Source organism: Pteropus vampyrus, unplaced genomic scaffold (assembly GCF_000151845.1).
Source record: "Pteropus vampyrus isolate Shadow unplaced genomic scaffold, Pvam_2.0 Scaffold35, whole genome shotgun sequence".
Lineage (NCBI taxonomy): Eukaryota > Metazoa > Chordata > Mammalia > Chiroptera > Pteropodidae > Pteropus > Pteropus vampyrus.
This window is the reverse complement of record NW_011888816.1, coordinates 235,632-249,608: the sequence shown is the minus strand read 5'-3', so window position 1 is coordinate 249,608 and position 13,977 is coordinate 235,632. Positions and strand designations below refer to the sequence as shown.

Here is a 13,977-nt window from a genome sequence, read left to right as displayed (position 1 = left end):
CGAGGCCACAGGTGACGGAGTGTGACACTGGTCAGGGGAGAGGGAGATTCTTCCTGTTTCTTCGAGGATCGTGGGGACCCTCTGGCCCTCCTGGGAAAGGCGGCTTTGGAGACACCGGGAGCTTCCTCCCTGGCGGGGAGAGCAACCCTCAGAGCATGCTCGCCGGATCAGCCAACAGGGGACAGAGCCTGACTATCGAATCACAGGGCTCTGTCGAATACAGTTTGGGCATCAGTTGAACAAAAGAAGCTGCACATGAAGGAGGCCAGCGTCTAAGATTTCACTTCCACGAAGTTAAAGAACAGACACCTCTTATCCACCATGATGGGAGTCAGAGCGGCCCCCGCCTCTCATCTATGCTGATGGGGTGATGGGGATATTTCCTATCATTTCGGTCTGGGTGCTGGTTCCATGTGGTGCACACGTATCAAAACGTCACTAAGCCGTACACCTAGGATTGGTGTGCTTTGCCGTATGTAAGTTACACCTCAATCAAAACAACGATTAAAGAACCACATTTATAAAGACGTTTTAATAACATGAGGAAATGCCTATGATGTAATTTTTTAGGAAAAAAAAATAAAGAGCAGCGCATAGAACTGGTCTATGAGTGAGACCAATTAATCAAAAAGGATGCATAGGACAAGGTCGGAGTTGAAACACATCGTATGTTGGGGGTTGTTTTGAGATTGTGAGAATATGCCTAACTTTTTCCTTACTTTCTATTTTTTTCTGCTTTTCCTAACTTCGTACAATGAGCGTGTGTTGGTTTTATAATTAGATATTTGTGTTCAAAACTAAAAGATGCGTTTGCTATTTTGACAGCCTATCTCACCGTTGACTGACATTGAGCTAGAGTCAGCTCGAGCCCCAGTATGTTCACCTGAGCCACTGTGAGGCGGGGTTTCAGCTCCCTGTGCTCATGCAGTTGGCCCTTTGAACCCAAGGAAAAGACTGGACATTCTCCCCATCTTGTCAATGGCGCTCTGAGTATATGGTCCAGGGAGGGCGTGGGCAAGGCAGGGGCAGCAGCCCTTGAAACTTGGGTGCAATGACTAAATCTGAAGCAGCTGTTTAAGGCTGGCCAGTGCCCCCACAAAGTGGGCTGGCGTGAGACACCCTCCGATACGGGCATCGAGTCTAGAGTGACAAACCAGTCAAAAGGTCGTTTCTGGTGGGGGGGTCTGAATGCCACATATCTATGAGAAGGAGAACCCTGCAGAGTGGGAGGTGGGTACAAAGTGACAAGAAAAGCAGAGACCAGGAAACTAAGCCACGGCATGACAAACTGCTAGTTTGTCGTCATCGTTGTATCCAGAGCAGCGTTTCGTTGATGAAGTGCTGAAGAAGTTCCCACGTGTCCTCACTTCCTGTGCATCCTTGCAAGAGACTCATATTTCAAGAGGGGACCTGAACTCACCCCTGGATCCAGAAAGCTGACAGGGAGTAACCCACCCTGCCAGGCTGGGCTTCCTTGTTTCAGCCTATGGATCTTCATCCCGTTTCCATCCAATATCTACCAGCGTGGCCACGGGGTCATCAGGACTGAAGGGGGAAGCAGCCTTCAGGAGCCCCAGGCTTGGCACGTCACCTGACAGAGGAGGACATGGAAGCTCTGGGGGAAAGTATCTCACGCAGAGCACACCGGTTGTAGGCAGCAGTGACTCTGAGCCTGTTCCACTGCTCCACACTGCCCTCTGCGGGTGAGCCTGCCGTCGGGTGCTCAGCCACCCAGATGACAAGATACTGGATACAAGGCAAAGCCCCAGCTCTGTGCTGGGGAGGAAGTCGGAACAAATCCGCCTCATACAGAAATGTAATGTTTGTCCTGCAGCAGCTGAGGGCTGCCCAGTGTGTTACCCGCAAGCACGAGCTACTCTTCCAAAAACCAAAACTGTGCGTGTCCTATTTTCCATAACATGTTGTATTAATTTATTTGCTACCCATCTAGTGAACTCTTTCTAATGCATACTTCGTATTTCACTGCTTAAATAGCCCACACAGGACAGGTATCTGCCAAAGTCTCTACGCTTGTTACATCATCTGATCTTTTCCTCTTTTTTTCTGGCACATAGTAAATACTATATAAGTGGTAAACGTTAACATAATTTTTCTAAGCTCTGCTGAAAACCTACAGGCCCCCTAGATTTTTCCCTCCTCTAACTCCTGTTTTAAAAGTTCCCCTTTGGCAACTGTCAGCTTGTTCTCTGTGTCTGCGGAGCTAGTATATCATTTCATCTTGACCACAGACCTATCAAGAAGATTTGTGTCTTCAGCGAGGTTTTTTGTTTTGTTTTGTTTTGTTTTTTTGCCCCCATTTCACAGATCAGAAAACTGAGGACTGGAGCCTTTCGGTAGCTTGTTCAGATTAAATAGTAAATAGTGAAGCGGAAGTTTAAATCCAGCGTGACTTCGGAGCCCAGTTCCTCATCGCCGCCTCCTGGATGGCACAGATGGGGGGCCCCGAACATTTTCTTCACGCTTCGCTCTCCCGGTTAGGGTGATGAGTTATCGGGCTCTGTCATAAACACAAACACATGTCCCTGTACGGGTGGTTCTCGATCGCCGGGCTATTTCTGTGCTTCCCCAACTTCACCTGGAGTCATTTCTCCTATTCTCTAAGCCCAGCCATTAGCTTCACACTTTCAGCTTCTCATTTGCTAATATTAATCTGCCCCAGACTAGGACCCCAGGGAATCAAGTCTGTGAGAATTTTATCAAACGAGTCTCCCTAAGGAAGGATCACAGAATGAGTAAATTTGGTGTGTATTGAGTATCTATCACGTGCTATATACCCTGGACGTGGGCACCTCACGTACGTCTCCCACCAAACCCATGAAGGGTCGACTGTCTCTCAGATGAGAATTACACAGATGTGAATGCTGTGGGCAGGGCCAGGCTTCATGCTCAGGCAGGCTGACTGCAGAGGCCATTCGCTTGGCCCCTGCCTTGGGCTGTCTCTACCGGTGTGGGGTCTCCTTTGCCTTCCCTCAGATCACCGGCTAAGGAAACGGAAGCCTCTTGCGGCCCGGGTGTGGGTTCCCACTGTGTTCACAGCTCTGCTGTCAACGACTGAGGTTTCTAGATAAGTAATCAGCCACCAAGAAAACTTGATGTGACTGCCTATAGCATTGTTGCATATCATCCTGAACGGGACCCTCTTTTTCTGGCATTCGTTACCTATTCCATGTCGAAAATTTCTTAAAGCTCCAGGAAGGCCGTATCCTTGGAATGAGGAACTCTCGTCGCCTGGGTATCTGGCACGGTGCAGGTACCGATCGATCGATGCCTGCTGGTCTGGAGGGCTGCAAAATAGCAAATAGGTAGAGTGAAAATTCAGAATGAATTTCAGTGCCCCACAAGATATCCGATCCAGAGAAAGGTCGTCAACCTGTTTAGCTTACAGGTGAACCTAGAGTTAAAACGCTCGAGATAACCAGTTGTTTCAGTTTACAGAGAAAAATCGTATTGGGTGGTGAGCAAAGGTGTATGAATTCTGGTAGGCGAGGGGGTGGGGGTGGGAGGGAGGTGGGCCGAAGCAAGCATGGGGTCATGAAGCATGCCCCTCTCAATTTCAAGTTCTTTGAGTTGGCTTTCTTCGAGGACAAATAGTAAGAGAATCAGAATCTTTCGCCCTTCCAGCCTCATCGCTGATAAGCCCCGTGGCCTTGTAGGAATCATTTGCCTCTTGGGTAGCAACTTCTGTCTAGTTTCACCTCGTTTCTAGGTTTGACTGGATGCATGTTGATGTTCTTCTAGTGCTAATATCCTTCAATTCTTTTGAGCTCCCAACAGACTCTGTACTTGGATGAGCAGAAAGAAAATAATGTAACTAGGGAAACCCAAGAATAACCATTCAGACCAGAGAGCTATTTTAAGCTCAATTTTAAAAAGAAGAAGGAAGAACTCCTCTGATTTTTTGCCCTACATATACTTAGGCATTAAAACTCCGCCCCCTTTTCAGTAGAAATTGCATTTCCTATTCTGATGTTGTCTATATGTTTGATTTGCACAGCTCAGCTGGTCAGAGGAGCTCAGACATCCGTCACCCCCAACAAGAAACTCTCCCGGTAAGTCACCTCTCAACCACTTTGTCTATTAACTAGCTCAGCTTCTGTGATGAGTACAAGCCTTTACAGGAAACTCACAGAAGACATTTGACCAACGCCAGGTGCTCACAGAACTATCTTAAAATATAATCCTTAAGATAAGGAAAGAGTTAGAATTTAGAATGTGTTTCAGACTGTGATAACATCAAAGATACCAAACACGATTATGAATGAAAGATTTGAAACGGAAAAATCGTTTTTTTAAAAAAACCGAAACCTTATCTTTCAAAAGAGAGATTTTCAGAGAGATGATTCTTGGCCAAAACCTTGGTAGAGATTATCTTCTGGTCGGAGAACTAAAACCTCCTGTCGGGTTTCCTTCTGAATTCGAGCCCAGCCATAAATTGTGTCTAAATCTGGTTCTTTTGGAATTTTTTTTCCCCTGAAAAGAGGAAGCCTTAAAATTGTCCAAATTAATATCAAATTATAAATGTTAAACAAAGTCACCTTTTAACATATCAGTTCCTCAGCACATTTAGTGTATGATTCTTTTTCTGGCTCAGAATTTAAAGGGGAAATTTTCTGGGTGCTCCTCCCAGCTGCCCAATCCCAGGCACAGGGAGTTCGAGACTCACAGGGATGACTTAGAATTCTTAGTCCAGAACAAGCAGACCAGGCAAGCCAGAAGGGACTGAGCTAATCAAGAAAGTCTGACAGTAGATGGAGTATCTTCCATTTGGCCAGTTCTTGTCTATGTGGGGAATCTCTTAATCATAGCGGCTCAGGAACTAGAAACACAAACTTCAGAGGAAACGTGAAAATGGTAGTCTGGGTTCTACAATTGACCTTGACGTCGGCCCATTCTGTTCTGACTACATCAAGACACCTGGCTGATGGTCCTGCCCTTTAGTTCTCTCACAAAAGAATGAAAGGCAGGGTGGCGCGGTGGGGAAGAATGCAGGCTGCCTGCGTTCAAAACCACTTGCTTCCTAGCTGTATGTTTTTAGGTAAGCTATGCATCCTCTCTGAGCTCTGATGTCCTTATCTGTCAGCTGGGTACAATACCATGAGCTGCCTCATCGGGTCACCTTGAGCAGTCATTGAATAAATGACTTAGAATAGTGGATGGCATGCAGCATGCCCTTGGGAACTGTTAATTATCACAGCACACTCATGATGAGGCTCCTGTGAGCTCACTCCAGGGAATGGCAGTTTCGGGGTCGTGCTGGATGGACGGTGCCTGGCTCAGTTTCGTGAAATTGTTATCAAGCCATCACTCACCCCACGTGGCTATGGAACACCAGATTTTTTTTGATGAGATGATGCTTTTGTGAATTTCCCCATAGAGCAAGTGAGCAAAGGAAGCTAGCAGCAAGCCTTCCCTTTATTACTAAAGTTCACTGGCCAGAAAATGGGGCTCAATTGACTGTAGAAATCTATGCATCAATTTTAAGAACCTGTTCTTGTATAAGACAGTTTGTATTCACGGTGGGCCACCAAGTATATTCTAGGACCTTACACGAGATCACTGTTTCTTCGTTCACAGGGTAGAGCAAGATGGATTACTCAGTGGCAACTCCATCCTATGACATTGATTACAGTATGGCGGAGCCCTGCCAGAAAATCAGCGTGAAGCAAATAGCGGCCAGGCTCCTACCCCCGCTCTACTCGCTGGTGTTCATCTTTGGTTTTGTGGGCAACTTGCTGGTCGTCCTCATCCTGATAAACTGCAAAAAGCTGAAGAGCATGACCGACATCTACCTGCTCAACCTGGCCATCTCCGACCTGCTTTTCCTCTTCACCATCCCGTTCTGGGCTTACTATGCAGCAGGCCAGTGGGACTTTGGAAATAGAATGTGTCAGTTTTTGACGGGACTCTATCTTATTGGCTTCTTCTCTGGAATCTTCTTCATCATCCTCTTGACAATGGATAGGTACTTGGCTATCGTCCATGCCGTGTTTGCTTTAAAAGCCAGGACGGTCACCTTTGGGATGATGACAAGTGGGGTCACCTGGGTGGTGGCTGTGTTCGCCTCTCTCCCAGGAATCATCTTTACCAAATCCCAAAAAGAAGGCTCTCATTGTACGTGCAGCCCTCATTACCCACCCAGCCAGTATCATTTCTGGAAGAATTTCCAGGCATTAAAGATAGTCTTTTTGGGCCTGATCCTGCCACTGCTTGTCATGGTGATCTGCTACTCGGGAATCCTGAAGACCCTGCTTCGCTGTCGAAATGAGCAGAGGAGGCACAAAGCCGTGAGGCTCATCTTCGTGATCATGATCGTTTATTTCCTTTTCTGGGCGCCCTACAGCATCGTCCTTCTGCTCAACACCTTCCAGATCTTCTTCGGCTTGGATAACTGCATTAGCTCTAATAGGCTGGACCAAGCCATGCAGGTGACAGAGACCCTCGGGATGACGCACTGCTGTATCAACCCCATCATCTATGCCTTCGTCGGGGAGAAGTTCAGACGGTACCTCTCCGTGTTTTTCCAAAAGCACATCGCCAGACGCCTCTGCAAACACTGTCCCCTCTTTCAGCGAGAAGCTCCCGAGCGTGGAAGCTCCGTTTATACTCGTTCCTCTGGGGAGCAGGATATCTCTGTTGTCTTGTGACTTGTTTTTTACACACAGACCGGGGTGGGAGGAAGTTACTGTCATAGAGGGTCTAAGATCCATCCATCTATTTGGCATCTGTTTTAAGTCCAGCAGAGGTGAAACTCATACATTCTAGAATGCCAAATCAAAACATGGATGAAATAGCCTTGTCATCTCCCTTCCATGTACATCGACTCGTGGGCAAACTCACCATTCGCTGCAAAACTTCATTATTAAAAAAATCTCCAGAAAATTGCTGATTCTTGAGTTTGGTATACCTGACCAGGAATCCAGAAAAGTATTCATTTCTTGCTTGCGCAAGGCAACATACAAGTTGTAAATATGTTTAAAACAGTTCCTTGCCTTGCCATGGGGAGAAGGGACATGAACGCAATCAGTTAAGGAAGGACATCTTCCTCCAAGGTGAGTTAATAAGTCCCACGGACATTGAGGACCAGGGCAGAGCCGTTGGCCTGGTGAGAGCTGGGATAACTTCTTCAGTGACGGGACCTGAAGGGGATTGGCTGCCGGCTCCAGGCTGCAGGTGCTGCACAGGCAAAGATATGCGGCTGGTTAGGGGAGGCCCTGGGAGGAAGAACAAGGGTGCATTGTTAGGGACCCGAACAGCACTGCTCGTCCAAGTCTGAGAGCAGAGCAAGGAGCCCTGGCCGGCGTTGCAGGAGGCTCATTCCATGCCCAAAGGACGGCCTGGAAAGACAAGCGTTTAGAGCCAGGAGACCAGCAGCAAGCAGGTGAGGGTGAGGAGGCCTCCACTTAGGCTGAGGCGCGAGGGATAGGAAGGAAGACGTATATTCACAGCACTTAGGATGAGAGTCAGCAGAACTGGGGGAGGATTTAGGTGGGAGGTGGGAGGGGCACAGAGGAGTCAGGGAAACTCTAGGCTTCAAACGTGCAAATTGGAGATGTCCTAAAAGAGACTTCAAGCATGGAAGGAGGATGAGGTTTAGGTGGATAACAGGAGGGCTGAGTGGGCGGAGGGCAGAGGGGCTCGGTTATGTGAGCTCACACACAGCCTGGCACAGGCAGACGCTGGGTTGTCTCTCACTGATGCGTCTGCCTTCAGAGCATCCAGCTCGATCATGAGGCATCTCCAGGAGGCTTTAAAACAGCAGCTTTGTGAATGCATGAGCCTGAGGTCCAAGGGCACGTGCAGATGAGACGTGAGATCTAGGCGAAGGATGACTACCTAGTTAATGAAAATCCAGAACTTTATAAGCGTGTGCGTATCACCTTCTGGATTTAACTATCAATCAGCAAAAGGGAGAAGGAACGTAGTCATTTGGAAACAGTCTACTCCCAGCTTTATAAGCCACAAAAATAACAATTTACCAGCCTCCCCGTTTCAGGCTGAGTGTAAGGGCCTTTAAATGCCTTTTAGGTGCCTTCTCTCCAGACAAATGGTACCCAAACACTAAGGGAGTTCTATATTTCAAAGAGATCTTTTGTGTTTGCGGTTGCTAGTTTTATTATTTTGTACCTGCTTGAGCATGTTTTGAATTTCGGTGTAGCTGAGGCCTGGTGATAAAGCTTAGGTGAAGAAATGTGAAGAAGTGAGAATCACTCTGGAAATTAAGGTGTCAGAATAATAAAGAAGTGCTACTGATTTTTCTCAAACTCTGAAACCTGAAACTTGAGGGCTGTGGCTTCCAGGGGAGGTGACTGGAGGGGCATCCTTTTGCTCTTAAAAGCTGCATAACTGGCAGAGGACCCTAGCCTCTGGGTCAAGTCAGCATGCTGATAGCTTTGTGCCTATATGCAGATCCACATATGCATGTGATATGCTAATGAATATAGAAAGTTGCAACCTGTTTCAAAGAAAATAGGTGTCTAATAAAAACCACTTTCTAAAATAATCGATCGTATGCCTGTTCTTTCAGTCAAGTGTACGCTTAGAGAATAGCACACACACAAAAAATAGGAGAGCATTGTAAGTAGTTGTTTAGGAAAATTCACACACACATTCACACACACACACACGCACACATTGAGAATTGTATTTCTTTTTAAATATTTTTAAAAGATGACCCTTTACCTGAGTCAAACTGCCAGAATAATTGGTATTTCAAAATGCTACCTCTAAGAGTGGAGTTTCTGAGCAATTGACACCGAAAACGTTAAAATTTCAAATTTCATTCTACTAGTCAAGTAAAAGAATTGACATGTTTTAAAAAAAAAAAAAAGAAAAAAGGAAATTCATGTGTGTTTGAGCGTACGGCAGTATATGTTTGAAAATGAAGACAACAGACAACACCACGTCCTGGGCAGTTAGCTGCAGCCCCGAATTGCAGACGTAAGATGCAAGAGGATGAGACTGGTTGCTGTAAAGGTTGCTTTTCTTTCCTTTAAAAATGCCTCCCCCAGGGTCTACGGCCATGCCACCCTGAACAAGCCTGATCCCATCTGATCTCGGAAGCTAAACAGGGTCAGGCCTGGTTAGTACTTGGATGGGAGACCACCTAGGAAGACCAGGTGCTGTAGGCATAAAAAATTTTTTTAAAAAAACAAAGGATTGTAAACTGACAAGGTCCTTGCAACCTGTAAGGTCAACCAAGGGCTGCCTCACCTAAAAACAAACAAATAAATATCCCTCCCCCAAACCTGGCTGTCATTACAGTGATGACGAGGGTGCCCATGTGGATTTCTGTGTGTGTGTCTCTTATCCTCAGGGCACAGGTGCTCCAGGTAGAGGTGACCTGTCTCAGCACATTCATACTTTAGAACGCTCTGGTTTTCAGGCCACTGGGCTCTCACCTTCCAGCAGGTAGGTCACTGGCAGCAAGGGCCAGCTGCCATCCTACTCGGAGCTCTGTGAAATGAGCAGAAGACAAGGGCAGCTGGAGCTGGCTCTTCAGACACCTCTCCCAAACAATACTTGAAGGACTGCCTTCCATCTCCCAGCCAAAAGGAGGCATGAACCAAGGAAGGCGGAGAGGGGGCGGGGTTTAGAGTAGCGGGAAGGAGTCAAAGAGAAGGGAGACCTGTCCCAAATGATGAGGGCAGCTGCAGGGGAAGTTCAGAAGGGGCCAGTTTTTATGGCCGCTATGTAATACTTCTTATCCTCTTCCCACCTTAATAAATGACTTCAGAGTTAACACGAAGGGATTGGTACTCGAGGTGCCTGCAGCCTTTCTAGGGCACATTCCCGTGGGCTCCCCAGTCCCGCGTCTTCACTCCTTGTTTGCCTGGACCCTCCGATGCCCACTCTTCTCTAGAGTTGTGCTCCCATTCGCCGGCCCCTGCTGCTCAACCCGGAGGCCCCCGTCGGGGAGGGCATCACGTCCGTGCCATGGATACAGTCAAAGTAAGGGTCACTGTCCTCCGCAGGGAGGAATAATGTACGAATTCATAAATTACGATTCTGTTTACACTTGCATCCCGAGGGTTAAGTTTCGAACAGCTCTAAGTTGAACCGCCTTGGCATTTCCACCGTTATGATTACATTTGCAAGTCATTTGTTTTCTATGGGAGGGAAGGACAGACTCCCGAATGTGGGCATCAACTTCCAAGTGTTAACCCTGCGAGGGTGGGGGGAGCGGGCATAGTGGACAGAAGAGGCGAAAACAGAGAAGCATATCCATGGCTCCTCTGCTTTTGAATGAAGTTCGCTCTAGAAGTCTTGCTCGTATTTTTCCAAACTTTGATATTTTAGATTATGCATGTCCCAGTTGTTCTTTCGTAGTTGTCCATAAGCATTTTTACAAGTCTCACTTATGTCTGGCTCCCTATCGTTACTGCTTTAATCCGATGACAGGTTCTGTGTCATTGTGACTCTGTCACGTTTCGGGGATTTCTTTTTGTTTCTTTTTCTAAAGGGAGTAACTCGTTTTTAAAGCATACTTTATAGAAGTCTTTTTCAAACACAAGTCAACCGAAAGGTCCTCAAAACCACTGAGAGCCTTGGGCTGCACTGCCCCCCCGTGGCCACTTCGGCAAACCAACAAGGCGCTGTCCACCCGCCCCCACCCCACCCCCGCAGCCTTGACCACAGAGAAGACACGACATTTTCACATTGTCTCTGGAGGACACAGGTCGACGCCTGCGGTGAAGTGCAGGTCCCAGCTGCCCAGAGTTCATTTTTGCAGATCGCCGAACTCACAGTCTTGCGACAAGGTCAGAAAATGTCTTGTGACAAAGCATTTTTCCTAGTCCATAAAACACCACGTATCTCTTGCAAACACCAAGCTTTCGAAGCAATCAGACATGACTGGGATGTGGGTGGATTTTTCATCCACAATCTCCTGTCTCGCTTACTGTTACCCCCTCGTTTTGATCACTCGTACAGTATGAAACTCAGAAGATTGTCAAGGACCAGTCAGTCCAGTGCCCTGACCTTACAGAGGAAGAGCAGAGTCCACTCCCAGCCCCAGAGCTTCTGATGGGATAGGTCTGGGCCAGCCGGAGCAGTGGCACGTTTTCAATTTCACGTGGTGTTTCCCTATTGCACCTGGGCGGCCATCAGACACACTGAGCACAGCAGGTGAGAGTGGAAGAAGGGGGCCTGGAATTCTCGGGGGCACCCCTAACGTAGGCCACACATTGCAGTCACCCAGGAGGTTTTACAGATAGTGACCCCTGAGTCCCGCGCCCAGCGATTCCGATTTAATCGGTCTGCAACATGGCCTGTGGTTTTTGACGTTTAGGATCTTCTGGTGATTCTAAGTGTAGCCAAGTTTGAAAAGCACCGCTTCAAGCCCATCCTACTGAGCATGCTGGAGCCAGACCCGCTGTCGGAGGGAGACCCTGCCTGGCTGGGAGTGGGTGGCACGCGGGCCGGGGACAGGCTGGACTCGGCTCCTCAGTTTTCATAATGGAGCGTTAGCACCGTCTTCCCGCGAGCTAGTTTTGAAAGCAGAAGACCCTAGACTTATCTGGCAACATAAAAGCTCTGCATCAGGCCCCAAGTATTTCGCTTTCATTTCTGGTTTTGGATGATGCTTTGAGCCATTCGTTCCAAGTGAAAAGTAAATAAAAATGGGATGTCTGGCGCCCGTGCCGAGCTTGAGGCTTCAGATTCCAGGGAGAACGCGTCTCATGTAGAAAAGGGTCTGTTTGATGCTTCGCAAGTGAATGCGGATTTCGCTTATGTTGGCGGAAGAATTGTCCCCCACCCCTTCCTTGTCCCTCCAGTGAACCATCTTTTTTTTAACTCTGTCCAGTAAATTATCCCAGAAGAATTGGAAAACTCTGGCCATCCGTGTCAGGCCCAGATGAGGCAATGATCGTTCTTCAGAGAAAACAACAAAGTTAGTTTTAAAATAGCAATGGCCCATATTTACTCTAAAATTCCTCTGCTCAGATTTATTTCCGCTAACTCATATTCTTCAAAAGTCCCTCTTAAGAAAATCACGATGGTTTTCTAGCGTATAATCAAATCGGGACTCTGCTGATGGGTTCACTCACCCCTTTCTGCAGAGTAGTAAACAGAGCCTGGAAGAAGCAAGAATGAGAATTTCAAAGGCGGGCTGAGCTGGGCTCCTGCCTTGCAGCCATGGGAGCTCGACAGAAGTGACTTAAAGTCTCTGCATTTGACTTCTTTCCTGTACTTTGGGATGCTATTGTTATCTACCTGGTAGAGTTCTATTGGGACCGACGGTGTCTCGACCAGCATTGTCCTGGAGAATTTTCTGAAATTATGGCAACGCTCAGTGCCTGCACTGTCCGATATGGCGATCCGGTAGCCACCCCCACACTAGTGCAAAATGTGGCTGATGTGACTGCGCCATTGAATTTTTATCTATTTCTTTTTAATTAATTTAATTTTAATATGGCCAATGGCTACTGTATTGGACACTGTGGGTCTGGCATATGATAGGTGTTCAACGAATATCACTGTAACTTGGACTCGGGCATCGGGGATTCCCAGGCTTAAATTCCTAGGCAGGTTCGTTCACGTGTCTTAGCCTCGGTTTCCTCGTCTGTAATGTGGGGCTGATAATACCCCTGCCTCTCAGGTTTGTCCAGAAGATTAAATGAGAAATTGCACGTTAAAGGTTTAGTGCAGTGCCTGGCACGCAGAATCCTTGTAACTGGCAGCCCCTTTTCTGATCATGGCTGTTCCCTCCTTAGATTAGGATTACTTCCCTGGAAGGATACTCTTCCCTTGGTGTGAGATCCGGCTCGCTTTCTGCAGCGGAATTGAAGCCTGCAGACCGGAGATGGCTTTTTGGGTGAGAAACCAAACCCCATGGATTTAGAGTAATTGATGTCAAGGGCCCCCCCAACTTTACGGTGCTGCGTTCAACCCTTCTGACCTTGGATAGCTCCCCTGGAAAGCCTTTTGAGGGGATTAACCTGCAAATGTGATTCTAGGCCAAGGTAGACCCTACAGCTCAAAGCAAACTGGGAGGTTGGGTGGGCATCGGGGGATGGGGGGGGGGTAGCAGATCAACGTCCCAGCCTGCCAGGAGCCTGCACACAAAGGAGAAATCAGGTAGGAGTGAATTTATGAAGAACTAGGTAAGTACTGAATATCCAAATGAGAAGCTCCGGCCCACGAGCCGTCGTGGTTCAGGTACGGAAAGGAAATGGGGTTTCTTACCAGCCCCTCAATCCAGATCTGGAGCCCTGTGGAAAAGGGAACAGTTAATAGACCCCAAGCCCACTTCCCTCCCATGGAAGCCGGGGCGGTCAGGGGTGGGAGTGACATGGGAAGTGTCCCCGTCAGTCCTCCCCCGAGGTTCTGCCCTCCTTGGAGCTGAAGCAGAAGCCTGGGGCTAGGAGAAGCGGACGCCTCCCTAGCACAGTTCAGTTGTGCATTAACCATGAGTAGCTGAACATTCAACAACCGATCATTCAACAAACATTTTTGGAGGGTCTACTATGTGCAAGACACCGACCATGCCATGAGAGTCCCTGTCCGCATCAGGTTCACTCTTTAGAGAGAAAGTCAGGCAAATAAGCCAGATTACACAGGTGTTTAAAAAGCATTACGAACGCGTTAAAGGGAGGCGGCTCAGAGACCGGGGAGCTGCCTCTCCCAGGAGAAGGTACACAGGGAAGGGACCCTAACACGCTCCTTGGGTAGAGCCTAGGAGGAGGGACAACTGTGCCGGTGTGCACGGGCGAAGTCGACCAAGGCATAGTCCACATACCTAAAGTGGCACCGTGAAGATAAGTTAGATAGATGATAGGTAGGTAGACAGGCAGGCAGGCGGGCAGGCAGGCATGAGGGAGGGCCTCCCTGCAGAGGGAGATCAGGAGCGGTGGCCAGTACGGAGGCAGGACAGGACCAGGAAGTGATCCCTGGGCGAACACTCTGCCCTCCCTTTGAGCAGAAGCAAAGCACGGGGTGGCGGGGAGTGGGGAGTCT

At 48.1% G+C, this 13,977-nt stretch overlaps 1 protein-coding gene and 1 non-coding gene across 2 annotated transcripts; both read left to right on the top strand.

The window, feature by feature from the left end:
- The first annotated feature begins 3,292 nt into the window (after positions 1-3,292).
- LOC105290282 (C-C chemokine receptor type 5) lies at positions 3,293-6,864 on the top strand. The gene is made up of 3 exons (XM_011357326.2): positions 3,293-3,323; positions 4,016-4,070; positions 5,596-6,864. Exon 3 carries the CDS (start codon positions 5,607-5,609, stop codon positions 6,663-6,665), a length of 1,059 nt encoding a protein of 352 aa, XP_011355628.1. The 5' UTR covers positions 3,293-3,323; positions 4,016-4,070; positions 5,596-5,606; the 3' UTR covers positions 6,666-6,864.
- A 2,166-nt stretch (positions 6,865-9,030) lies between these two features.
- Positions 9,031-9,149, top strand: LOC111738165. The gene has a single exon (XR_002779713.1). It is a non-coding gene; the product is annotated as a 5S ribosomal RNA (ribosomal RNA).
- The last annotated feature ends 4,828 nt before the right edge of the window (positions 9,150-13,977 follow it).

Bases quoted from the DNA above. Each gene is read 5' to 3' on its own strand.
- LOC105290282 (XM_011357326.2), top strand. From the start codon at position 5,607: ATGGATTACTCAGTGGCAACTCCATCCTATGACATTGATTACAGTATG.